We start from the raw sequence: 27862 nt of genomic DNA, 5'->3' as shown, positions 1-27862 counted from the left end.
TTTAAAATTTTAATCATTTAAGATACCGTATGGCATCCGGTCCCATCACTTCATGGGAAATAGATGGAGAAACAGTGGAAACAGCGTCAGACTTTATTACTTTGGGCTCCAAAATCACTGCAGATGGTGACTGCAGCCATGAAATTAAAAGACGCTTACTCCTTGAAAGAAAAGTTATGACCAACCTAGATAGCATATTCAAAAGCAGAGACATCACTTTGCCAGCTAAGGTCCGTCTAGTCAAGGCTATGGTTTTTCCTGGGGTCATGTATGGATGTGAAGGTTGGACTGTGAAGAAGGCTGAGCGCCGAAGAATTGATGCTTTTGAACTGTGGTGTTGGAGAAGACTCTTGAGAGTCCCTTGGACTGCAAGGAGATGCAACCAGTGCATTCTGAAGGAGATCAGCCCTGGGATTTCTTTGGAAGGACTGATGCGAAAGCTGAAACTCTGGTACTTTGGCCACCTCATGCAAAGAGTTGACTCATTGGAAAAGACTCTGATGCTGGGAGGGATTGGGAGCAGGAGGAGAAGGGGACAACAGAGGATGAGATGGCTGGATGGCATCACCGACTCAATGGACATGAGTCTGAGTGAAGTCCGGGAGTTGGTGATGGACAGGGAGGCCTGGCGTGTTGCGATTCATGGGGTCGCAGAGTCGGACACGACTGAGCAACTGAACTGAACCTTTTTAAAAGTTAGATTAAATCACTCATATACTAGGTCATCTGCTTTTGATTGGCATTTTAAAAAATGTATTTATTTTTATTTTATTTTATTTTTAATATTTATTTGGCTGCATCAGGTCTTTTTTTTTTTTTTTTTTTATTTTACTTTACAATACTGTGTTGGTTTTGCCATACACCACTAACTGGAGGATAATTGCTTTACATATTGTGTTGGTTTCTTCCGTATATCAACATGGATTAGCCATAGGTATACATACTCCCCTCCCTCTTGAACCTCCCTCTCGCCTCCCACCGCATCCCGCCCCTCTGGGTTATCACAGAGCAGCGGATTTGGGCCCCCTGCGTGATTGGGCCCCCTTCCGCTGGCTGTCTGATTTTACATACGGCGATGTGTGTGTTCCAGTCTCCTCTCTCAGCGTGGCCCACTGCCCCACCGTCCCCACAAGTCTGTTCTGTGTGTCTGCGTCTCCACCATGGCCCTGCACAAGGGTTCATCAGTACCATCTTCCTAGATTCCTCTATATGAGTTAATACACAATTTTTGTCTTTCTCTTTCTGACTGACTTCACTGTATATTAGGCTCTAGGTTCATCCCTTTTATTAGAACTGAGTCAAATGCTCTCCTTTTTACGGCTGAGTAATATTCTGTTGTGTATAGGCAGCACAACTTCTTCGTCCATTCATTTGTTGATGGACATCTAGGTTGCTTCCAGGTCCCAATTATTGTAAATAGTGCTGCAATGAGTATTGGGGTGCATGTGTCTTTTTCAGTTATGGTTTCTCCAAGGTGTATGTCTAATAGTGGGATTGTTGGGTCATATGGTACTTTTATTGCTAGTTTTTAAAGGAATCTTCAAACTGTTCTCCCTAGTGGCTGTATCAGTTTATATTCCCACCAGTAGTGCAAGAGGGATCCCTTTTCTCCACCCCCTCTCCAGCATTTATTATTCGTAGATTTTTTTTTTAATGATGGCCATTCTGACTGGTGTAAGGTGATACCTCATTGTAGTTTTGATTTATATTTCTCTACTAATGAGTGATGTGGGCATTTTTAAAGAAGTCTTAGCTTTACTATTCAGGCTCATTGACACTCGATCCTTAAGGCACCTCCTGGTGTGAGTTTGACACCCTGCTTGTCGCTTCTCTTCTCTGTGTGCAGCTAGATGCAGACACAAGCAGATTCCATGGGGTGGGGGCAGTGATCAGCTTCTGCTGGAAGAGCCTAGTCATGGCAACAGCAGCACCTTTGTGCTTGTTCTGGACTTTTCTGAAGTTCCCACGGGTTGGGTGTGCGTGTGTGCTCCATCGTGTCCAGCTCTTTGCAACCCCGCAGACTGTAGCCTGCCAGGCTCCTCTGTGCTTGGGACTTCCCCGCAGGTATTCTGGAATGGGTTGCCATTTCCTGTTCCAGGGGATCTTCCTGACCTAGGGGAGTACCCGTTGTGGTACGCTGTGTTTAATAAACGATAGCTTACACTTAGACAGCAGTTATTCTGTACGAGGCCCTGTTCCAAGCAGTTTATAAACATTAATTCATTTAATCCTCACAGTCAGCCTGTGAAGTCGATACCTGTTCCCCCTTTACAGATGAGGAGCCTGAGGCATAGAGAGAGTAAGTAACTACTTGCCCAAGGGGACACAATTAATATGGCAGAACTGGGATATGAACCTACATAGTCCTGCTCTGAATCTCTGCTTCTAAACCACTAATTTATGCCACCACTGTGACACAGTTAAATCTCTGTTTAGGACACGCAGCTTTGGAATCAGGGCTTTCCCCTGAATCTGAGTTGGCTAGTTGCTGCAAGTGTTATAAGTGGCCCTGGAAGGCTGTTGCCTCTGTTTGGAAATACAAACCAAATATAGACTTGGATTCTTAGAAGGGTCATGGTATAGTCTTTATCTTAAAAATCACAATCTACAATTCATTTCTTTGCAGTTTTTTTCCTCCAAGATTACAAAACAGTAAGTTCCTAGAGGACAGTTGTCTATGAAATGTGACTCTGGTGCTTGTGAACTGCTGTGTTTGTGGGAGAAGGAAGCCCCCTCTGAACTGCTTCTTGGTGGCGCAGCCTTTAATGACTACAGTATCCACTGGAGCTTTAGCCAGGAGAGGGAGTTGATGCACAAGCTGGCATGTTTCCCTGGCATTGAGAATCATCTTTAATGGCTGAAACAGGAGCAACCTACATTTTTTATTACCCATGGTATCTTGGGATTTAAGCATACTGTTTTGTCTTACTTATTAAATGTTGGATTCAGAACATCTCCAGTAATTGCCTTGTGGCACCAAGAACTGTCTAAATCCATCTGTTAGTATTCACCCTTCTGGTTTCTCTACCATACATACTTTTTACTTTGTAACATTTAACAGTAACATAGTGACTTAAGTAAACAAAATCTTAGGGGTTGTAGGGATTATGGGAAACACATTCATGTCTAGGAAAGTCTGGTATATGCAGTAGGTCTCAGTAGCAGGTGGGAATATTACTAGAGCCCAGTCCTTGAAGCCAACTGGAATGAAAGCTCTTCTACATGCTAGCTTTATGACTTCAGAAAAGTCAATTCCTTTTCCCATCTGTAAAATGGAAAATAGTTGTTCTGATCTCAGATTCTTGAAAGGAAAAATACAATAATCTATGTGAGGCATTTAGAAAAGTATATGATGCTTCATAAGTTCTTAACCTGGAATCAAGATTGCCGGGAGAAATAGCAATAACTTCAGATATGCAGATGACACCACCCTTATGACAGAAAGTGAAGAGGAACTAAAAAGCCTCTTGATGAAAGTGAAAGAGGAGAGTGAAAAAGTTGGCTTAAAGTTCAACATTCAGAAAACAAAGATCATGGCATCCAGTCCCATCACTTCATGGGAAATAGATGGGGAAACAGTGGAAACAGGGTCAGACTTTATTTTGGGGGGCTCCAAAATCACTGCAGATGGTGACTGCAGCCATGAAATTAAAAGACGCTTACTCCTTGAAAGGGAAGTTATGACCAACCTAGATAGCATATTCAAAAGCAGAGACATTACTTTGCCGACTAAGGTCCGTCTAGTCAAGGCTATGGTTTTTCCTGGGGTCATGTATAGATGTGAGTGAGAGTTGGACTGTGAAGAAGGCTGAGCGCCGAAGAATTGATGCTTTTTAACTGTGGTGTTGGAGAAGACTCTTGAGAGTCCCTTGGACTGCAAGGAGATGCAACCAGTGCATTCTGAAGGAGATCAGCCCTGGGATTTCTTTGGAAGGAATGATGCTAAAGCTGAAACTCCAGTACTTTGGCCACCTCATGCGAAGAGTTGACTCATTGGAAAAGACTCTGATGCTGGGAGGGATTGGGGGCAGGAGGAGAAGGGGACGACCGAGGATGAGATGGCTGGATGGCATCACCGACTCGATGGACATGAGTCTGAGTGAACTCTGGGAGTTAGTGATGGACAGGGAGGGCTGGTGTGCTGCGATTCATGGGGTCACAAAGAGTCGGATACGAATGAGCAACTGAACTGAACTGAACTTTTAAAAATAAATTTGAACTATTTTGCCAAGGTTCTGTTCTTTCTTGGACCCTGCTTTTGGCCTTTAATCAAGTCATTTCCTTCTTAGGCTTTGGAGGAAAGAAGGGCTCTTTTATTTTTTTGTTCCAGTTCTATTGAATTGTGATTTCCTAAGGGACAAGGAACTACAGTCGACATTGGTGTCCCTGGGACATTGGTTCCAGGACCGTCCCCCTCCGCCTTAGATACTGAAACTTTTGGGTGCTCAAGCCCCGTACTCCCCTCTCATTTCTGCCCCTCTTTGCCCTGAATCTTCAGATTCGATCAGCCACAGATTGTGTGGTACTATACTATCAATTGAAAAACTGTGTGCGAGTGGACCTGCACAGTTAAAATCCACATTGTTCAGGGATCAGCTATAGTCTTGATAATCTTGCTGGCACATTGAATAAATTATTTTTTGAAGATTTTCATTTAATGCAGTACAAGACTCTTTCCTTACATGCCACCACAAATGATGGATTGAGTTGAGACATGGATATGTTAGGAGCAGACACCTAATTCTCTGTGACAGTTAGGATGGTAACCTCAGGCGAAATGTCACTTAGGAAGAGAGTACACCTCTTGCACATTGTGGGTCTTCAGTCAGTCAGTTCAGTCGCTCAGTCATGTCCGACTCTTTGTGACCCCATGAATCGCAGCACGCCAGACCTCCCTGTCCATCACCAATTCCCGGAGTTCACTCAGACTCACGTCCATCGAGTCAGTGATGCCACCCAGCCATCTCATCCTCTGTCGTCCCCTTCTCCTCCTGCCCCCAATCCCTCCCCACATCAAAGTCTTTTCCAGTGAGTCAGCTCTTCACATGAGGTGGCCAAAGTACTGGAGTTTAAGCTTTAGCATCAGTCCTTCCAATGAACACCCAGGACTGATCTCCATTAGAATGGACTGGTTGGATCTCCTTGCAGTCCAAGGGACTCTCAAGAGTCTTCTCCAACACCTCAGTTCAAAAGCATCAATTCTTCGGCGCTCAGCCTTCTTCACAGTCCAACTCTCACATCCATACATGACCCCAGGAAAAACCATAGCCTTGACTAAACTGACCTTAGTCGGCAAAGTAATGTTTCTGCTTTTGAAAATGCTATCTAGGTTGGTCATAACTTTTCTTCCAAGGAGTAAGCGTCTTTTAATTTCATGGCTGCGGTCACCATCTGCAGTGATTTTGGAGCCCCCCAAAATGAAGTCTGACCCTGTTTCCACTGTTTCCCCATCTATTTCCCATACAGGGTCTTAGTATCTATCAATTGATAATTGGTCGCCTGTATTCCGCTTGGAGCGTCAAAGAGCCGTGAGACACATTAGTCTCTTGAATATTTGACCTCTTACATGAATCAAGAGCCGTTAACAGTCCACAGTCCCGTCTGTCTTGAAGACAGTCCAGCAGCACTTCAGCTGCAGGTTCTTCTTGATCTCAGATGCAAGCAGCTGAGAGGATGTGAGCGCGCGGGATGACTGGCTGCCCCAGCTGGCTGTGTGTCAACCATTGATTCACCCAGCAGATAACAAGGTCCTGTTGAAGAAGGAATGTGGGCCAGGACGCAGGTGGCTTAGGAGACATTCCCTCCTCCTCCAGGCTTTAAGACAGCAGGAGAACAGATGTTTCTCCCAAAACATCTGAACAGAACACGCGCTTGCCAGACCTGCAGAGTATGCACCTGACGGCGTACTTGTGGGGAGAGTGTAAAGGAGCGTGGGGGAGGCTGTGTGAGAGACACAGTGTTTGGGTTAGACCTCAGAAGACACCTTGGGATGGAAGTATGAGAGGTCGTGCTAGGGCGAGGAACCAGTGCATGAAGCATTGAGGAGCGTATTGACTGAGAGCAGTGAACACTAAAGGCTTCAGACCTTGGTGCACATGTTGGTTCTGTGTCTTATTAGTTGTAATCACAAATTATGTGATGGCTCCTCACTTCTGAATCTATGAAGCATGGGTAACGGCCCCTACGTCATGGAGCTGCGGGGATTCATGTGAGAGTGTGTATCAGGCTTCATCCTCACTTTAGTGCTGGTGCGTGGATATGCTCACAGTTGCGTTATGGATGAGTCTGCTAGCAGTATAGGCAGAGAGGACTCTAATCAAGAATTTTAAAGTCTTTGCTAAGGATTTCACACTTTAGGGATCTTGAAGAGTTTTTTGAAAAGGACATGATCTGCTTTATCTTTTAAAAAGGTAATTTTATTAAGTCCAAGGAGGTCAGAGTTTTTATTTTGATTGTCTCATTTGAAGGTCCAACGTGACTTCACAGTCAGGTGGTTTTTCCATACTACATAAATAGAAAAATGTTGATTGAGTGCGCTTTTCATGGACATTAAAGTTTTTTTTTTTTAAAGTAATGTTATTTATAATTTTTGTGTAACCAAAAGCAGCTTTTTATTTCCAATTGCTATCTGGTGGTAATACTGCTGGCTTTTGTTAGAAAAAATAAAATTGCTCAAAGGAAGTAATTCCTGTATTGCCAAAGGGAAAGAAATGAATATAGATTAGTTTTCCTTTGCTTCCTCAAAACTTAAGTATGTTATTTCTAAGCCATGTCTCATATCTAGTAATGTTCTGACTCGTTTAAAAAAGAAATAAATACTACACAGATCATCCAGGACCTGTGCCCCTCCTCCAGTATTTGTTATAGGACCAAAACCAAATTAAACCCCTGGCCTGCAGGGAATAATTCAGTTATAAGGCTTAGGTTTCCTTGGGGAAGATGCTTTAGGGCCTGAGTGTGTTTTCTGGCTCAGTCTTAATATAGCGTCTTTTCAAAGGACTTGGACCAGGTTGTGACACTCCTGTGGCTTTCTTTGGGTGCCCTAGGGAAGGGGGAGAGAGGCGACTGTGCCAGTGTGTGAGCTCAGTGTTCAACCACATTCCCCCAGTCACATATGGGAGTGAGAGTCTAGTGTTCATCTCTTGGAAAGATGACATACCCAGCATCATGAAAGTTCACCTACCTCTTTCCACTAAGAGTCAGAATATGATAGATAGAGTAGCAATAATATCCAGAAGTTCAAAAAAAAAAAAAAAAAAAGAAAGGAAAAGCAAATAGACTCATTGACAAGTCTAACAGTTACTCTGAATTTGATTCTAAACTTCCTAGTATCCTAGTAGCAAAAAGGGAAACTTGATGGTTGGTGTCTGATAGACACCCTATCATATTCACTATTTTATCCACCTTATGTATTGATCCAAGCAGCTGTTACTTTTACTATATTTTATGTTGGAATATAGTTGATTAGCAATACTGTGTTAGTTTCAGGTGTAAGCAAAGTGATTCAGTTATACACATACATGCATCTCTTCTGTGGATTCTTTTCCCATTTAGGTTATTACAGAGTATTGAGCAAGTTCCCTGTGGTATACAGTAAGTCCTTGTTGGTTATTTTATTTTTTTAAGTACTTTATTTGAAAGTTCTTTAAATTGAGTTCATAAGATTATAGAGTAAGATGGGTCCATTGAACCTGTGGTCCAGATACTGATATACAACTAAAGTACCTGAGTTGAAGCTTCCACAGGGGTCACACAGCAACTCAAGAGCAGAGCTGTTATTGTCACCCAGCCTTCTGACCCCCAGTCAAGTGGTTATCTGTTTTAAGTATAGCAGTGATACATGTCAATCCAAGACAAATTACTTTCCCTTTTGTGTAGGCCCCTAGGATGAAGAGAGCGCAGATTGCAGTGAAAAGTAAGTTGGGTACATACTCAGGCTGCTGCTTTTAAAAACAGGCATTAGGCCAGATGAGATTTCCAAGGATTCTTCCCTCTTGAGAGTAACTTCTGCTGCAGGTCACTGCCCCTGGTGTTAAGTTATCCATCATTGTGTGTCTGAGAGGGAGATGCGTTTCCCTCTCACCTTGTTCAGCTTGGAGGTGCTGAAAGACACCAGGACACGGCTGGCTTTGTAGTTAGCGTTCAGAAGCTTTGCTCAAGTACGTGGCCCTCCTGAGAACACCCACCCTCTGTGTTTTGAGGAGAGGAGGCAGTGAATAAAGGCTCCAGGAAAAGGAGAAGGCTGGGCCCTGGCCTAGCGGGAGCCAGGCTGTCTGCCCCAGACTGCCACTGGCCACCGCTCTGCTCTGCCCGCTGGCTCAGGACCTTGGCACCTGCCTTCTTCTGAGCTGCCTCTGCTCCCTCAGTTCCTGGGGGTGGGGGGTTCTCCTGCAGCAGAACATGGTCCTCCCCCTTCTCCCACAAAACGTGAGTGCTCAGGTCCCTTTCCTGGGTCTGTTTTGCTGACAGAGGCTGCCAGGAACGGACCGGGAATAACCATGCTGGGGATGGATCCCTGAATCCCTCCGAAGTTGTTAGGTTGGCGCCTGGGGCTTCCCACTCACCCCTTCCCTCTGTTTGTTCTGAGTACAGGAACTAAAAGCCTCAGTGACGTTTATTCTGTGTTTAGTATTAAAACTGGGGCTTCCTGTTTCCCCGTCTTCAAAGCTCCCCATCCCACGTCTCCCCACGAGAAGGAACTGTGGTGGTTTCTGCCGCACAACGTGGTGATCAGCCATGTGTATGTGTCTGTCCCCGCCCCCCAGTCTCACCCTCTAGGTCTGCACAGAGCGCTGAGCTGAGCGCCCTGTGCTACACAGCAGCTTCCCGCGAGCGGTCCGTTTTGCACACGGTAGCATATATATATGTCAGTGCTACTCTGAAAAACAGATACTTTAGAACAAAAGAAACCTAATCAGGAGAAGTCTTAACCTCAGTGAAATAAAGCTTAAAAATCCTTTAAAAAAAAAAAAAAAAGGAACTGTGAACTCTTCCTAAGAGAAAGCTGAGTTCTTGGTGGAGGTGAGGGGCTCACTTCCTTTTCCTGAGCTTGCCTGTTTTCGAGGTGCACGGGGTCCCCAGAGACTCCCTCCTCTTGTCAGCAGCACCCTTGCCTCATGTTGCCTCACACTCGCCTACGCTCCCTCGGGGACCGTCCTTGAGCTGCAGGTGGCTCTCTGGGTAGATTGGTTTTCATCACCATAGCCTTCCTCTTCTGCTTTTCAAGGCACAGTCTTTTTAAATCTGGCCTCCCCCTCTTTAATTCTTAGATAAATTATAAAGTATACAGTAAATCTTTACCAGATCAGACTAATTTGGTAAGGGATTAGTTTGCATTAATTGAAAGCTCTTTTGAAGAAATAAGTATTTTTCTAGTATATGTAACTCAAAGTAGGTTACCTACCACTGTTGCCTGGTAGAGGCTTAACAAGAAGATAATTATTTCTAATTACAGTATTAAGTGTTTGTAAGTGCTTGAAGAATTTATTTTTGAGATCTCTGAACACTTTGCCTAATCTCCCTTACACTGTTAATTAGCAGGATCTGTGAATAAAAGATTGAGCTCTCAAAAGGACATGTATTTCAGCCCCAGTTCCAAATGATCCTTGATTCCAGATTTACTTTACCTGCCGATCAAGAAATAGAACTTTTGACGCTACAGGTTTTCTTTTGTCAGTGATACTGAGAGGAAGAGGTGGGGAGAAATTAAACTTTTATGATAAAACTGGTGACTCAATTCCCGTTCTGTACACCGTGAACAGAATGTGCCATTGTTAGATTTGAACTGCGAAAGGAAGTGTTCTTTGTCTGAACAAATTAGAACAAACATTGTACTAAGACAGTTTACTAATAACATATCCTTTTGGATACCACGTGAGCATCTTTCACATTTTTCATTTCTAGCATATAGTTATGGGAGGGGAAGTGGCCTCCTTCTCGAATATAGGTCTTAAACGTTCTGTATAGGTGTCCCCATGGATGTAGTAATTACATCTTGATAAGGATGCTTATTGACCTTCAAAATTATTTTTCCAGTGCAGATTGGCTTCGTTGGCAAGAAAAGCAAGTGTTTGAGTCCAGGGTCCAGTGATTGGGTGGGTTGGTTGTTCATCTGCTCAGTTGTGTCCAGCTCTGTGCGAGCCTATGGACTGCAGCACACCAGGCTTCCTGGTCCTTTGCTATCTCCTGGAGTTTGCTCAAACTCACGTCTCCTGAGTCGGTGATGCCATCCAACCATCTCATCCTCTGTTGCCACCTCCTCCTGTCCTCAATCTCTCGCAGCATCAGGGTCTTTTCCAATGAGTCTAATCTTCACATCAGGTGGCCAAAGTACTGGAGCTTCAGCATCAGTCCTTTCAATGAATATTCAGGGTTGATTTCCTTTAGAATTGACTGGTTTGATCTCCTTGCAATCCATGGGACTCTCAAGAGTCTTCTCCAGCACCACAATTTATGTGTTTGTATATTATTCTGTTCATACATTTGTGAAGAATATATGAATATATAAACAAATTTAGCATAATGCCTGATTCGTAATAAGAGCCCTCAATCATGATTGTCAGGGAAACAGGCTCTGGAGACAGACGGCCTGGATTTCAGTCCTAGTTCTGCTGTTTACTAGGCAATTCGCTTCTCAGCATCCAGGTTTCTCATTTGTAAAAGGGTAATAACAGTAGAACCGGTCTCAGCGTTTTTAGCCAATAAGATATGGTACGTATCACTAGCATGGTATTTTTCCTCCCGGGCATGTAGCAGGATTGAAGTTAGGTAGGGCCAGTGCATCGAGTTCAGGAAGCCCAGGAGACTTCTGGGGAAGGCTGCAGGAGCCAGGGGACGGTTCACCGAGTACCCTGCCCCGCCATGGCCTCCAGCAGCATTCCTGAGGCAGGGCCTCCTCCACAGCCCGGGTCCCTCAGCCGACTTGAAGCAGGCTTGTTAGCATGCATGAGAGAGAGACCTTTCCCTTTTTCTTAAGCCCCTAGAATTTTGATGTTGGTTACGCCAGCAAAGCCTAGCACATTCTGACCAGCACACCAGAGGAACAACCCCGATGCTACACCGAAAGTTAGATTCCGGCTGAAGTGAGTAATAGTACAGAATGTCAGCTGTGTTGGCTTGGACACCTCGGCCACGGAGACCCTGAAAACCTTTGGATCCTGAACCTGCAGCTCCCTTATGGGTGTGTCTGTAAAACCACCCTTGTGTGTGCTCTGAAATACGCCAGGCCCCGGGCAGTGGCCGCCTGTTTGCAGGACCTGGGCCTTTCCCAATATGGCCAAGCTCAGGCAGCTTTTCTGCGAGTAGAGGTTCATCGTATTTGGCCCTGGGACTAAGGTGCTAGTTGTTATCTGTTGCCCTGGCTCTGACCTCTCTGCCCCTGCAGCTTTTGGCCCCCCTGTGACCCTAGAGCCTCAGGCTCTCTTGCCTCAAGTCCATGCTGGTCTGTGTCCACGGGAGCCCACACTCTGCCTTCCAGTCCTCTTGGTTTGGATCATGTGCCTCTGCTTGGCTATGCTGCTCCTTTTGTTCATGTCTCTCTGAGCTTTAGGGGGTACACATGAGATGTCCTGGGGAACAGCCCTCTTTTGAAGCCTGAACAGTGTGTTTGAGCAACACTGGTAATGACTGAGATGTGCCTGGCATCCCAATGAGGAAGGTGAGCTCCCAGGGGTAATTGTGCTGGAGGCTTGGGTTGGAGCAGAGATGATTCAGTGTCAGGTTTTGACGTGTGTCCAGGGCTTAAGGCTTTTCGTTAGCCTTTGTTCCAGAACACTGAGGAGACAGTGGAAATGTTACTGCTGCCGGAAGGAAAACATTATGAGGAATGGCTTTTCACTAGAATGCTGGCGGACTGCTTTCATAAGGTAATAATAGACAGATCACTCCAAGAGACCTGAAGCTTAGCAGTCATTTTTAAAACCAGCGTCTTTTCTACCAAAATGGTAATTCAGGTTCCTTATTTTTTAAAGATTGGAAAATACAAAAGCATCATAAAAAGAATGACTCCTCATAACCCCACAGGACAAAGAAAACCACTGTTAGCACTTTGGAGCTTGTTTTTCTTTTAGTTTTACATAGGTACGTTTGTAAATAACATAGGGATGATAAACAGTAGTACATCTTATTGAAACCAAAATGGTTAATTTCTGTGCCGGGAAGTCTTTTAAGTGCTTCATGCGAATTAGCTCATTTATTCCTCACAACTCTTCAAAGAATCACTATCTCCATTTTACAGAAGAGAAAGCTGAAGCACAGAGAGGCTAAGTCATTTTTCCAGGGCCACACAGCTCACAAGAACAGTGCCAAGGTGGGAACCAAAGCAGTCTGTCTTTCAAGTCCAGGGTTTTGACTATCCCATGTTGCCCCTTCACAGTCAAGATAGCTTGGCGGACGCGTCAGGGAGTTTTGCAGTGTTAGCTCTGAGTTGTCTGGTTCTGTCTCCTCATTCTATAGATCAGGAAATCAAAGACCGCACAGGTGATTAGATATAGCCGAGAACACACAGCTGGTGAATGCCAGTGCCAGCGTCGGGGCGCGTGTGCCCTGACCCACCTGCTCCCCAAGCTCATTGGCTCTGGGCGAGCTGTGGACCTTAATCCTCCTCCCTGGAACCCAGCCCCGAAACAGCTGCGTTTGTACCATGACCTCACTGCCAAGTCTGATATGGTAGCTGGAGGACTCACTCAGCTTTCTTCCAGCCGGTACCTGCAGCCCCAGCTTGAGGTCAGGGATTGTATGGGTTTGCTGACTCTTAATTATCTCGCAGAGCCTGGGCTATAAAAGGCCGAGGGCTGCAGCCCAGCACAAGTTTCAGGTCTCCACCCTCATCAGAAGTTTCTACGATTGGCGAGCCAGCAGAAAGAGTCATTGATTGAGCTTTAGACAGGGTTGCTATCCTCCACCTGAACTCTCAAGGATGTGCCAGGCATTTTTGTAACTTTAAAGTGAGCCAGAAGTCAGCCAGCCGTCTGAGTGCAAACGTTCCTGTGTACGCGGCCGGCCAGGGCCAGCATTTGTGAGGGAACCGGGCCGGTGCTCTGAGACACCAGGGCTGGATAGGCAGCTGCTGTGGGGCTGAGAATTACAGGAAGAGGAGCAGGTGATGACTTCTTGCTGTGTTTGGTAAGGTAAGGATTAAGAGCCCCTGTATCCTCCAAGGTGTGGTAGACTTCTTAACAGGGACTGTCAAGGAGGGTTTTGTTTTCTTTAAAAAAAAAGAAAAAAAAAACTTAATCTGCTTTTATCTGAGTTAAAGGAACCTTCCTTCTTATGACTCCCACGATGTGGAGCAAAAACAACAAGTGGACCACATGATATATTGGCCAGAACGAATGTGTGTTGTTAGAAGCGAGGCTCGTGGTTACCTCTAGAGGGGGGATGATGTCGTTGTGACTGATGGGGGCGCAGGGGAGCTTGTGTGTGTGTGTTTTGTTTTTTTTTTAAACTGAGTCCTGGTTACACTAAGTTTAGAGTTTGTGAAAATTCAAGTTTTATTCTTTTCAAATACACTCTTTTCTGTGTGTAAATTAAGCTTAAAGTTTAGAAGTCCTTGTTTTTATTTGTGCTTCATGTTGCATGTTGATACTTAGAAAAATCTGATCAGTTGAAGCAGGTTGAAATGATGTAGAAATTACTACCTAGGTATTAAGAAAACGTCTTTACCTGAAATTGTTGGTCTGTCTAGACAGAACTTCTAAGGCCATTTTTCTTTTCTCTTCAAATGTATCTTATAGTTTTATTTACTTATTTATTGGCTGAACTGGGTGTTTGTTGGGGTACACAAGCTCAGTGGTTGTAGCCCATGGGCTTGGTTACCCCATGGTATGTGGGGTCTTATTTCCCTGACCAGGGATTGAACCTGTGTCCCTTGCATTGCAAAGTGGGTTCTTAGCCACCAGGGAAGTCCCTTCAAATATATCTTAAATCAGGGGTCCCCATCCTTTTTGGCACTAGGGACCGGTTTTATGGAAGAGGACATTTTCCAGGCCTGGAGTCGGGGTGGGGGATGGTTTCAGGATGATTCAAACCCATTACATTTATTACATTTATTGTGCACTTTAATTGTATTATTATTACTATTATATCAGCTCTACCTCAGATCATCAGGCATTAGATCCTGGAGGTTGGGTACCCCTGACTTAAATGACTTCAGTGTAGATTCTTCCGGAATAAAGAATGAGGTCACTTTAGTTGAGCAAACATGTAAGTGACAGCCTCTTGTGAAGTACGGACAGAGCTTGCTCTAGAGCTGGGGGCAGTTGCGACACCACCTTTCCCCTGGAGGAGTGGGTGAGTGCTCAGAGGCGGAGTAAAGTGAAGCAAGAGCACTACGGAGGGTCGCAGGGAGGACAGGCAGCTTTCTGACAGGACTAGGAAAAGCTTCAGAGGAAAAAAGTGGCATTTGAAATGGATTATAAAGAATATACTGAATCTTGATAAGCAGAAGTGGGCATGTAGCTGCCATTGAAAATACCGTGCATATGAGGAAATCCATAGAAAATGCACACATTCTGGGAACTTTGGTTTATATGGTTCACTTAAGATGATTGGCATTCATCAGATGCATGGTGGAGGCCTGATGGATAAGCTGGGCCCTTAACAGTGGCCAGGTTGTATTAAATAAATTGAGAGGCATGAGAGAGGCATAGAGATTTTCTCAGAAGTAGAGCAGCATGATCAGATGGGCTATCTTAAGTGACACTGGATTTCTAACCTCGCAGTTATACTGTTATTAACTCTGTCTGCCCAAAGTAAATATTTCCTCAGCTTAGTGCATCCTTTGTTTGTAATTTGAGCCTATTCCTGTGTGGCTCCATGGGGTGAGCCATAGGTGCTTGGCTTCCTTGAACTTCCTGTGGTCATCTCTTCGGGGCTTGAAGGTGATCATTATGTACCTTCTTTAGTTCCTACCACCCATCCTTCCCCCTTGACCAGGTGAAGTCACCATTCCTTTATCCTTTTTTATAGTCTTATAGTGATCTGGCATTTAATTCCTTCCAGCCTTGCCTATGTGATGCTCATCTGCCAAAGAAAGCAACCAGGATCTCTTACAGCCAAGTCGTGTGTGGAGAGAGGGGGCCAAGAAGTAAGTTAAGAAACTTTTTTTAAGTTGTGAAGGAGGCCCACTGACCCACTGACCTGGGATTGTGTCCCCCTGGGCTACTGGGCTCCCTCCATGGAGAAAGCACTGGGTAGGGTTTTGCACATGGCAAAGTGTTGATGCTAAGTATTGGAAACGGTCCACATTTGAGCCTGGGTCACTTGTCAGTATGAGGTCTGTTATTGTCAAAGCAGTTTTCAGCTGTGTCAGCCTCTTCTCCCGTTTAAAAAAAAAAGCTAACGTGAGCTGAACATTGTCTTGATTCCCATGCCATCTCCCAAGACTCCTAAGTCATTCTTCTAATCAAAAGATTGTCAGCTATACAAGTAAGGCACTCCAGTTTAGAGCCTAAGGATTTTTGTTCAGAGATTGTGTTCAGATGCTATCAAGACCTCTGTTTAGTCCTCTGGGGACAAGAGTGTCCTGACGTGTGAAGAGGACCGAGGTAGGGTGTGTTGGATTCGAATCCTGGCTCTTTAAGTCTGTTTCTGCGTGTTATATGGATGTAACAAGCTCTTTGCCTGGTGTGATGGTGAGGCCCAGACAAGACCAGCCCTGTGATCATCCAGTGCCTGCCATGCGCATCCCACTTGCCTGTCCCTTTTAGAGCAGGACCTAGTGAGGCAGCTCTTTCCCCCTGGTGGCCCTGGAGTGAGAAAGCTGTTTCACATAGTCTTGTCATTGTTGTTGTTTATAATCACTTTGGTTGTGGTTTGGGTGGTTTGTTTCCACATCTAAACATCGCTGTTGTATTACTCAGTTACTCTTGTACCATATTATTCTCTCACATCTGTTTCAGGGTTCCATTAAGAAACTGATTCTTGTGTTGATGAATGTACCTACTGGAACTTTGCTTTCTTTTTTATTTTTATTTTTCTGTCCTTCTGTTAAATGATTGAGTTCTGAATTGAGTGCATTTCCCACAATGGTGAAGTGAAGTTCACTGTGAATGGGACACGGCAGGCATTCCACTTACCTGGGCACTTTGGGAAACCATGAGGACTGATAACATCACCACATAATGGATTTTCTACCCTGGCAACAAATGCTTACTATCTAATCAGACAGAACATTGGATATCCTGGTGGAGCTGAATCTCATCATCCCTGTACATGAGTGCAGGAAGGAGTTGGGTTGTCCTTCATTCAACTTGAGAGGATAGAAGGGAGTTTTTACGCGGCGAATACTTGCAGTTTGAAAATCTGGGGCGTAAAGTATGTCTGTTGTGTGTGTACAGGGTCGGTCACAGTGACCCTCTCTTGGACTTCCAGTCTAATAGTGCTTCCCGCCCCCCTACCCGCTGTCTCCTCCAGGTAGAACGTCATGACATGAATACCCTAAGCCTGCCCCTGAACATCCGCAGAGGCGGGTCGGACACCAACCTCAACTTCGATGTACCGGATGGCATCCTGGACTTCCACAAGGTCAAACTCAATGCGGACAGCCTGAGACAGAAAATCCTCAAGGTCACAGAGCAGATAAAAATCGAGCAAACGTCCCGTGATGGGAACGTGGCAGAGTATCTGAAGCTGGTCAGCAGCGCGGACAAGCAGCAGGCTGGCCGCATCAAGCAGGTGTTCGAGAAGAAGAACCAGAAGTCGGCTCACTCCATCGCCCAGCTGCAGAAGAAGCTAGATCAGTACCACCGGAAGCTCCGGGAGCTCGAGCAGAACGGGGCCCTCCGGAGCGCCAAGGACACTGCCAAGGACCAGCTGAAGGATATCCCGCCCTCTCTGAAGGATGCCCAGGCCAAGTCCCGCACTGCCCCCCACAGCCTGGAGAGCAGCAAGTCGGGCATGCCCGGGGTGTCCCTCACCCCGCCCGTGTTTGTCTTCAACAAGTCCAGAGAGTTCGCCAACTTGATCCGGAATAAGTTTGGCAGCGCTGACAACATTGCCCACCTGAAGAACTCCTTGGAGGAGTTCCGGCCCGAGGCCAGCGCCAGGGCCTACGGGGGCAGCGCCACCATCGTGAACAAGCCCAAATACGGCAGCGACGACGAGTGCTCGAGCGGCACGTCCGGCTCCGCCGACAGCAATGGGAACCAGTCGTTCGCGGCTGGGGGCTCGGGCGCGCTGGACGGCCCGAGCAAACTCACGGCCATCCTGGAGGAGCTCCGGGAGATCAAGGACACCCAGGCGCAGCTGGCTGAGGACATCGAGGCCCTCAAGGTGCAGTTCAAGAGGGAGTACGGCTTCATCTCTCAGACGCTGCAAGAGGAGAGATACAGGTATTTCAGGCTCTGCTCTTAGGAGCCTGAGTTTTTAAGGTTGGAGATATTGTTTGAAATTGATATGCTAATGGTTGTATTTTTGTTTTTAATGTGAATGTGGGTCAAAAGGCATTTAGGAACTGAGAGTTCCTTCCGTACTTTGCAATTCTAAATATTGTAATTTGTGACTTGAAGCCCGACAGCTTAGAGAAAGATGTTATGCATGTGGGTCTGTTAAAATGTCACCATATAGGCAATGACTCACATGCGTATTGAGCTCCTGATTCAGTAGACAGTTGTTACAAGATCTCGGTATACTAATTTCAAGATCTGTATTTGGTTTCCCCCCGTAATAACTGTCAGGTAAAAAAACAAATTCATGGTCCAGCAAGATAACTTTTTATTTGGTACATAAATCTCAAAGTCTTTACATAATGTATTTTTTTTGTGAGATTGCATTTTGCTTATTAATAAACCTTTCACCCTAAATGAAAACCTTTCAAACGGAATCTTAAAAATTCAAATCTTGTGGATTTATATTAGCTAATTTTTAAATTCAAGTGTTATATATGGCTGGCTTTTTGGTGCCTCTAGCTTAAAAAGTGTACATGCCCAAATATGAAGTGATTTTCCACCATTTTCCCAGTAAAAATATCCCCCCATCAGGTTTTTTTGTCAAGTGAGGTTAACTTCTAAAAATATAGATGAAACAGTGAATGCCTGTTACCTATTATAAGATTTAAATTTTAAATTTAGTTTACATGTTGTTTTATATCTGATATATGAATTTATATGAGTGTTAATTTAGAGATGTGGCTTTTTCAGCTATTTTATGAAACAATTTTTTTTTTTTTAACTGTGTACATCTTTGGCTTTGGATTCTTTGTCACATGAGAACTATTTTTGAGTCACAGGTTTTCTAAATAATATTGACTTTAATTACACTCAGGTAGTTTGGGATGCACCTCCGTTTGGGTCCAAATTTTATTTCAAGTCACAAATATCCATTCAGACAGTTCTGGTTCTCATGTTGTATAGTTATGTCTGTGATCCTCCTGATTTAGTGTCTCACTATATTGCTTACCTTAGGAGATCTTTGTTTTTGATCTTTATTTTATATTGGAGAATAGCTGATTTATGATGTGTGAGTTTCAGGAGTACAGCAGAGTGATTGTTGTACATATACATATGTCTGTTCTTTTTCAGCTTCTTTCCCCAGTTAGGCTTTTACAGAGTATTGCATAGAGTTCCCTGGGCCATACAGTAGGTCCTTATTACCTATTTTATACACAGCACTGTGTCCATGTTAGTATCAGACTTCTAATTTATCCCTCCCCTCCCCTTTCCCTTTGACAATCACCGATTTGTTTTCTAAGTCTCTGAGTCTGTTTCTGGTTTTTAAATAAGTTCATTTGTGTCTTTCTTTTAAAGATTCCGCAGATAAGCGATCTCACACTCTGTTTGTCTCTGTCTGGCTTATTTCACTGAGTGTGACAACCTCTAGGCCCATCCGTGTTGCAGCAAATGGCAGCATGTCGTTCTTTCTTCAGGGTTGAGTAGCACTCCATTGTCAGTGTGTGCCACGTCTTCTTTATCCATTCATCTGTTAAGAGGTCTTTAAAAGGCTTGCTTACAAACACCCAACACTGAGCAGCTACAAGGTGCTACCTGAGAATGATCATTAAATCTGTGTTAAAGTGTTAAATGATTTTTTCAAGTGACCTATATGAAGTGTCTAAAATTGGCATTACTCAAAAAGTCATCCAGGCTAATGCATTTTCCCCAAATAGTGCTTCCTGTTTCAAAATAAATATTATATAAGTTTTCAGATATAAGACAAAATTCCCCTTCTCTGAGGGCACTGGGCACTGGGAATAAGAATCTTTGTGCTTCTTTAGATTTGAACTTTTCGAACTGCCACCTGTTAAGCCATCTTGAATTTGTAACAAGCTGAATTTTTTTTTATTGGCACTTAAGAACTAAGACCTGTATTCACCATCACTGTGTACACTGGGAAATCAGTGGAATTGGCTCCCACATAGAAACTGGTCCTTTCTTTATAGCCTCTCTGATGCATGAGAGCTATGGCGGTGAGCCACTGGGCACTGAGGGGTCACAAGAGGGAGAGGCGCCAGCATGCCAGTGGGTCCTCGCCTTGAGCAGGCTTCTTGCCAGCCCCGTCTCCTGACCAGCCCAAATGAGGAGCCCATGGGGTCTGCCCTGTTGTCCCCACAGCCAGCAAGGTGCTGGTGTGGTGTGGGTAGAAAAACCCAATTTGGTTTGCATGAACCCTCAGTAGTGAGGACAGAGTTAAGGCTTCAGAGACCAGTCCTTTCTGGAGCTAGAGTTCAGCGTTATCCAAAAGCATGTCCCCTACAGCCAGATGTACTCTTGGAAGCTCAGTCTGCCTGGATGAGCACAAGCCACAGGGCAGTGGCGACAGCAGGCACAAAGGATGTCATTCTCTAAGTGCTGTCTGTACACTTTTGAAACATCGTGCTCCGAATCGATTCATCTCTTTACAAAGGTACGAGCGACTGGAGGACCAGCTCCATGACCTCACGGACCTGCATCAGCACGAGACGGCCAACCTGAAGCAGGAGCTAGCCAGCATCGAGGAGAAGGTGGCCTACCAAGCCCACGAGCGCTCGCGGGACATCCAGGTACCTTCCCCCCCACCTCCAGAGCTCATGCGGGCTCTTCCTTGCTGTTCATTCATTTAACAAACCAAGCTCTCGCGGGCTCTTCACCGCCGTTCATTCATTTAACCAACCGATACGTTACATGCAAGCCTGTAAGAATTTCTGGCATGAGGGGCAAACATTTAATCTTTACCCTGTTGACCCCAGTAGCTCCTGTTATAGACTTTAAGCTATAGTCTGTTTGCTTTCTGCCTAAATTACTTAACAGTTATTTTTTACCTGTCCCCAAGCCTATCACCTATACTCTACTTTCCCCACCATCACCACATTTTTACAAATTTTAAAACATGAGACGAACCTTGCCTCCAACATTCTCGCTTAGGTGAGAAATCAAGAGGAACACAGCTGGCAGTGGGCTCAAGACAACATGAGCGAGGGCCAAGTTACATGACTGTAGGCTCTGAAAGCCTCAGAAATTCAGGGGTGCAGTGCCCAGCAAGCTACGGACTTGTGGGGCAGGGGGCCACAGAGTGATCAGACCCTGGATTTCAGTCCCAGCTGTTTACCAGCTAGCTGGTCCTGAGCAAGCTTTAAGTCTCTTTGCTCATCTGTAAAATGATAGCTTTCGTGTTTGTGGGAAGTTCAAGCACTTGAGTGCATGCTCCGTGGCAGGCACTGGCGAAGCACTTGAGATGTCTGTCTGCCCATTTGTTTCTGTTTGTGATAGCTCCGATTACTCTCCCCATTTCTCAGATGTAGAGACCAAGGCCCAGAGACCTTGTTCAAGGTCTTACAAGTAGTCCTTGACTAATGAATCTGAATTGAAGTCCTGGAGAAGGTGGGTTTTGAAGGTGTGGATGGGATCCCAGTGGATGGAGGAAAATGGATCAGTATAAACAAAGGCGTGTCCTAGTGATAATGTGAGACTGAAGCTGTCATGGTGCTTCCCTGGTGGCTCAGACGGTGAAGAACCTGCCTGCAACACTGGAGACCAGGGTTCGATCCCTGGCTCAGGAAGATCCCCTAGAGGAAGAAATGGCAACCCACTCCAGTATTCTTGCCTGGGAAATCCCGTGGACAGAGGAGCCTGATGGGCTACAGTCCATAGGATCGCAAAAGAGTCAGACACAGCTGAGCAAGTGAACAACAACGCTGTAGTGAAGCGGCCCTAGGCTTCTTGAGCTCCTTTTTGGGGGTTCCAGAAGGCCTCCTTCCCCTCCACCCCCAGTTTTTATTCAGATATAATTTTCATACGACTGTATTAAAGTATACAACATAATGATTTCATATGTGTACATACTGCAGAAATATCACTACAGTAAATTAGCATTCATCCCCTCACATAGTTACAGATTTGTTCTCTTGTGATGAGAGCTTTTAAGGTCTACTCTGAGCAACTTTCAAATATACAATGCAACGTTGTTAACTCTAGTGACCAAGCTGTACATTGCATTCCCCGGGGTTTATTCATCTTATAACTGAAAGTTTGTGCTTTTGACCCTCTTCACCCATTTTGCCTCCCTTCCCCTGTTAGATTCTACAGTGTTTGCTGTCTGACTCGTTTCGCTTAGCGTTAATGCCCTTTAGGTCCTTCCGTGCTGTAAATGGCATTGCTCTCTTCTTCCTCGTGGCTGCATAGTATGCCTGTGTGTGTATGGGTACCACATTTTCTTTACTGATCCATCAGTGGACACTTGAGTTGTTGCCATGGATTGGCTATTGTCAGTAATGCTATAATAAATAAATGTGAGGGTGTGAATTTCTCTTCTAGATGGTAATGTCATGCCCTTCCAGTATGTACTCAGAAGTGGGATTTGTGGATCATATGGTAATTCTCATTGTAATTTTTTGAGGAACCTCTATGCTGTTTTCCACAGTGGCTGCAGTGATTTACATTCCCATAGACTGCCTTTTTTATGAAAAGAAAGAGTACTATCCAAGTCATGCAGCTTCAGTTTTACAAATGTTCTTTGTAGGCTTGGTTATTTTCTCCAACCCCACTTCACAAGGGGCTGAAACACAGATTTCTCCCACAGTATGTGAGTTTCAGCTGTCCTGAGTTTCAGCTGTCCATGCTTTGTTCCTTCCTGTCAAGGGCTGAGCCTGTGCTAATGCCAGTTGTCTGCTTGGACGATGCTGGGAGCCAAAGAAAGCATCAGCCTTGTTTGCCTCTGAGGACCTTGGTGCAGAAGACACCAAGCGGATTTCTGCTCTGGGCTAGGAGACTGAACTTTACTGCTGACTGGTGTAAAAGATGTGAACCCGTTTAAATGTGACATGTTGCCAGGCAAACAGCACAGTCTATTTTATTAGAGCATGCTGTTTAGCATACGTCTGGGATTCCACTGGCTTATATCTAAATACTATATATGGTTTGCTTCTTTAGGGGATTGTTTGGGTTTATATTGTTACTCTTTTTTTAAAGAAATATACTTTAGAGATGAAAGGGGTAAGATAAGGGCGGGGGTGAACTTCAGAGAGAGCTTAAAAATTCAGAAGATTTCATTTTACCGTTTTCTAGTTTTACCTGTGGCCCAGAAGTGCAAAGGGGATGTCTGTACGAGTGGCTGGAGGGCCTTTCTTGTTAGAATCTTGCCCCTGTCGCTTCCTGTGTGACCCGGCACAAGTCAGTGCTGTGCCTCAGCTTCTTCATCTGTAAAATGGAAATATTAACGAGCTCTACCTCGGAAGTCTGTCAGAAGGATTAAATGGGATAAGATAGATAAAATACTGAAATCTTTACCTGACACATTATCAGACAAAAAACAGATGCTGGTCAGTTTTCTATTTAGTATGTATGAGTAGCTATATTTCTTGGGGCTTTGGTGGCTGGGCCTGCTCAGCTTCCTCTTGTTTCTTCTGTGCTTATAGGCAGGGTTGTACAGGGTGATGGAGTAGTATAGATGAGGGTAATTGTTGCCTGTTACGATACAAAGCTTTGCTTGCTGTTTTAAAGAGCAAGAAAGAGTTTTTTAAACCCTGAATTCGAAATGAAAAGTTTAAAGACAATCGTGTCCTTTGTCCTTATCCCCAGTAAATGTAGTACTTACTTTGGCCCATAATTTCTTGGTGGGTGCTGTGACCAAAATTCCTTACAGCTGACTGCTTAATTTTCTTGACCTTTTCTTTTGGTTAAAAATTTGACAGAAGTTCTAAGGCAGTTTCTAGAATCAATCTATTCTGTATATGTAAATCATCTCCCCAATCACAGGTGAATGCATCTACCTAAAATGGTGATCTTTTGTCCTGTTCCATCACTAGTTCCATGCCATGCCTAAAACAGAGGTTGCTATCTGTGGACCTAAGCATTTGAAAAGAATACATGATTTGGGGGGCCCTTTGCCTGTTGCTGTAGAAAGTCAGCATTGTTTAGACTGTGAGGATCCGAAGAAGTTTTACCTTCTTCGTTGGTAGCCTGTATGATGAGAGTTACTATAGTAACAGAGAACCCTTGGCCCATAGCGTATGTTCACAAAAAGGAAAGTAAATCAATGTTGGCGCCATTATGCTTGTTTAAAATCTGAGAACATGACTGGATTTTAATTGAGCAAACATATATTGGGAAATGAGTTAGAAAATAGGCTGGTGAACCAGACTGGGTCATGGTACTGCCTCCACCTAGGTCTTTTTCTCCTGGGAGGTGTATGTTTCTTCCCCTTTTCAAGCCTCGTGTCCCCTTACTGGCATTCGGTCTCTGGAGTGTGCAGCCAGCTTGTGCCTGCTGCCGGAGGTATGCACAGCGCAGAGCAGGTCTGGTCCCCTGGTTAGCGGGGAGGCCCGGAGAAGGGCTTGACAGTCTGGTGGGTCCAGGAAGGCTTCCCTCAGGATGTGTCCATCGACATGGGGCCTGAAAGATGGAGCCGGGTGGTGTGTGGGGAGGCAGACCTTTTGGGCAGAGCACAGCGCATGTGCAAAGGCCCTGAACATGGTCCTTTCCAGCACTTTATAAAGCCAGGATGGCCAGAACACAGTGAAGGAGGAAGCGGGCTTCTCTGGTAAGCTTGGCAGGAGAGAGTGGCTGGGCCCGGGCCACGTTAAAGATTTAAAAGGTTCTACGAGAAAGAGCCATACCAAAGACACATCTTTCAGAGATCACCTGGGCTGCTGTGTGGAAAGTGGATTCATGAGGGTGAGGATGGAGAAAGAAACGAGTGTAAAGTTATTGCAGGCAGAGACCCTGGTGGTTTAGGTGGGGGGTTACTGTGGGAGGGGAGAGGAATGGACCAGTTAAGATAAATACCAGACGTTGTGTGGGTGGGGCTGGATCAGGGAATGCCCCTCATGCTTCTCATATGAGAATGTGGCTCACCAAGTGCTGTTTTCTGAGAAAAGGAACTGGAGGGGAAACAGGGTTGATGGCAGGAGTGAGGGTGGTGAGGACATGTATACAGAACTGGCCACATTGCATCTGAGGTGCTTCTGAGAAGCTCTGACGGAGATGTCAGGGCCTCCCTGGTGGCTCAGTGGTGAGGAACCTGCCTGCCAGTGCAGGAGATGCAAGAGACGTGGGTTCAGTCTCTGGGTCGGGAAAATCCCCTGGAGAAGGAAATTGCACCCCACTCCAGTATTCTTGCCCAGGAAATCCCATGCACAGAGGAGCTTGGTGAGTTACAGCCTGTGGGGTCACAAAAGAGTCAGACACGACTTGGTGAGTGAACAGCATCGGTGATGGAAATGTCAGGGGCTTATGTAGACACACAGCTCAGTCTCAGAAGAGACAGCTGAGCTGGAGGTGAACCTGGAGTACAAGTAATGAAAGCGTGGCGGGCCGAGCCCTAGGCAGAGGGCGTGGCCGCGGCGCTCCGAGAGCATCCACGGGAGCCCCGCGTCCACGGCCCTGTCTCTCCCGCTGTCCTCCACTGCTCTGCAGCGGATGTGCAGACTCTGAGCAGTGGTGTGAGGACCAGCTGTTGGAGATGCCACGTCCTCCATTGCTGGAGGTAGTCCCCTGTCGCAAAACGGGACCCCACCCCCTCCTCTGGTTTGTCCCTGAGGGTTCCACCAGATGCCAGTATTTTATGCACTTTATTCTAAATACAGGCAGAATCAAAATACCTAACCGTGGCACTTCCCTGGGGATCCAGTGGTTAAGACCCTGTGCCTCCAGTGTAGGGCATGGGTTCAATCCCTGGTCGGGGAACTAAGATCCCACATACTGTGCAGTGTAGCCAAAAACCAAAATACCTGCCCATAAATTCCTTATTCATGGTATTTCACGGTTGTAGATACATGCTCATTCTATCCATGAATAGCAGGATAAGGCGAGCCCTGGGATTCTTGTCTGACACCTCTGTCTGTCATCACCACCATTGTCATCATCAGCGTTGGTGTGAAGCTGCCCCAGCAGCAGTGTCCTGAGCAGGGCGGCCCTCTGCAGGTCCTGGTCAGCGTCGGTGTGAAGCTGCCCCAGCAGCAGCGTCCTGAGCGGGGCGGCCCTGTGCACGTCCTGGCTCATGCTCCCATGTTGCCCCGACAGCGTTTGATCCTCGCTCTCCCTCTCGCCCACAGGAAGCCCTGGAGTCCTGCCAGACCCGCATCTCGAAGCTGGAGCTCCACCAGCAGGAGCAACAAGCCCTGCAGACGGACACGGTGAACGCCAAAGTCCTGCTGGGCAAGTGCATCAATGTCGTCCTCGCCTTCATGACCGTCATCTTGGTGTGCGTGTCCACCATCGCCAAGTTCATCTCGCCCATGATGAAGAGCCGCTTCCACATCCTCGGCACCTTCTTCGCTGTGACTCTCTTTGCGATATTTTGTAAAAACTGGGACCACATTCTCTGTGCCATAGAAAGGATAATAATACCAAGATGAAGTCTCCGGTTCCTGTCCTCACATCCTTTCAAGTTTTTATTTTAAAGAAAACTTTGTGCATACTACCAAACTTTAAAATGCACATTTGTGCCGACGGACAAATACAAGGACTGGGGTTGTGTGTTGTAAATAACTACAGTTCTCGTCATTCGGTGGCACTCGCCAGCGTGGTTCTGTGAATCTGTTTCCAGGCTCTCCCCACCTTGCTCACTGCCTTAATCAGTCCTGGTCTCCTGCCCACCTGAGCACAGTCAGCCTCTGGTTGCCAAGCATGCGGTGTAATCAGTGACCCAGAAGAAGAGAGATTTTCAGTCTCTCTTAAGTCTCTGTCGATATTGAGCTTCACCGTTGCTAGGGTTACATTTCCCCTTGAGTCTTGTAAGCAGTGAAGATGTGGCAGGACTTGGGGAGGGGAAGACGCTCAGATGGTGACCCTGTGAGCCTGTGGGGCCTGTGAAAGCACAGTAGATCCCATGTAATCTGTCCCACTGTCCGCTGCTGACCGTCGGTCCCCCGTGTGCCCAGTGTCCACCATGGCCAACTGTGTGTGACTGTCACATGGGAATCTTGCAGTTCACCTGTTAGTCCATCAAAAGTCAACCTAGGCATTCCATTGTTCTTAAATGGTGAGACGTGAGGATTTATGAACGGGTCTTGCCTTCTTACACCCAGGGAGCCATAGTCCTGATTCTACCTTCACTGACTGTTGAGCACACCACCTTCCAGGCATATAGAGATGCTCCCCAGTCCCTCTTCAAACTGTGTCTTTAATTGAGGTCCGAAAAGCACTGTATCTGTGTTCCAGCAAATTTTCACTGTGATCAGCCCCTCTCAGGATGTGTTTCATTTTCTGTGATTCATTTTATTCAGTCTGTGACGGCTGGCAAAGTGTACTCAGTAAATAAAAAAGGCTGCTCACGTTTCGAGTTGTTTTTTTTTCTCTCTCTCTTCAAGAAAGGATAGCAGGATCATAGTTTCTAAAGCTAAAGTGCCCTGAAGTGGGAACACGGGAAAAAGGGAAGAAAATAGAATATGTGGTTTAAGGCAGTGGCATTTAGACCAGTGGGTGCAGGTGACCTGCGTGAAGATTGAGAGGGTCCTTGGCAGACCCTGAAAGACCTGCAAGAATAAAATAAATTAGATTCGGTGTCTGAGCCAAGGTTGCCCTCTGCCTCTTAGGATAAGTTCTAAGGGAGTAGATGGAGCGGTCACACTTCTGCTGAGGTGAGAGCATGCAGAAGTCAACAACTCTGGCCAATTTGGGGTATGTCATTTAGTCTCTTGAGCCCAGATGATACTGCCTTTTTAAATGTTTCTCTGTCAAAAAAGAAGCTCTAGAAGATGTTCATGGAAACTGGTTCATCCCCTCCTCCCACCAGCTGTTTTGTTATCTGAAGACAAAAAGGAGGGTGTTAGTGTATGTTATCTTCCAGAAAACATCAGATGACCCAGATTTAAATTTTAAGTGCAATATTTTTGCAAATAGGGCTTCCCTGGTGGCTCAGCAGAAAAGAATCTGCCTGCAGTACAGGAGTTGCAGAAGATGCAGGTTTGATCCCTGGGTTGGGAAGAACCCCTGGAGAAGGGCATGGCAACCCACCCCAGTATTCTCTCCTGGAGAATCCCATGGACAGAGAAGCCTGGCGGACTGCAGTCCATAGGACTGCAAAGAATCGGACACAACTGAAGTGACTTTGCATGCACGCACGCTCTTAGGAAAATCTTCAAAAATGTGGCATAGGCCACGGTTTGAGAGACCGGAACTGTCGAGCATCTGGTACAAGTCCAGTGTGGGTGAGACGTATACAACTCAAGTTTGCTTGCTTTTATTTTTTTTTTAAGTTTACAATTCAGTGGTTTTAGTCCATTCACATGTAAGCAACTGTGGCTACCATCTAATTCCAGACTTGAGTTATTTACAACAATGAACATTGCTTCGTGAAGTCTTTGGCTTCAAGTACCTTGCATTCAGGGAAGAGGGAGTTACAGCCCTACCTCTTCTCCTGGCTCTGCCCCCTTTCACTGCGAGACTCTCCCCTGGTCTCTATCCGTCCAGTCCAGGAGATGGAGACAGCTTCTGGATCCAGAGAAGGAGTC

General features: G+C 45.7%; 1 protein-coding gene across 5 annotated transcripts in view; it reads left to right on the top strand.

Annotated features, from left to right (window-relative positions):
* TMCC3 (transmembrane and coiled-coil domain family 3) overlaps positions 1 to 26688 on the top strand; it is a 70085-nt gene extending 43397 nt beyond the window's left edge. For 3 of the 5 annotated variants that reach the window (XM_018047629.1, XM_018047631.1, XM_018047633.1), the window contains exons 2-4: positions 16414 to 17330; positions 19840 to 19975; positions 25463 to 26688. In XM_018047629.1, coding sequence (XP_017903118.1) covers positions 16414 to 17330; positions 19840 to 19975; positions 25463 to 25765 — 1356 coding nt within the window. In that variant the 3' untranslated portion in view covers positions 25766 to 26688. Of the gene's footprint in view, positions 1 to 12662; positions 13128 to 15000; positions 15086 to 16413; positions 17331 to 19839; positions 19976 to 25462 lie in introns of those variants that run through there. The other 2 variants (XM_018047630.1, XM_018047632.1) reach the window with 2 other exon arrangements.

The sequence above is a fragment of the Capra hircus genome, chromosome 5 (assembly GCF_001704415.2).
Source record: "Capra hircus breed San Clemente chromosome 5, ASM170441v1, whole genome shotgun sequence".
NCBI lineage: Eukaryota > Metazoa > Chordata > Mammalia > Artiodactyla > Bovidae > Capra > Capra hircus.
Note: the sequence above shows the minus strand (reverse complement) of the source record. Positions and strands in the feature narration are given on the sequence as shown.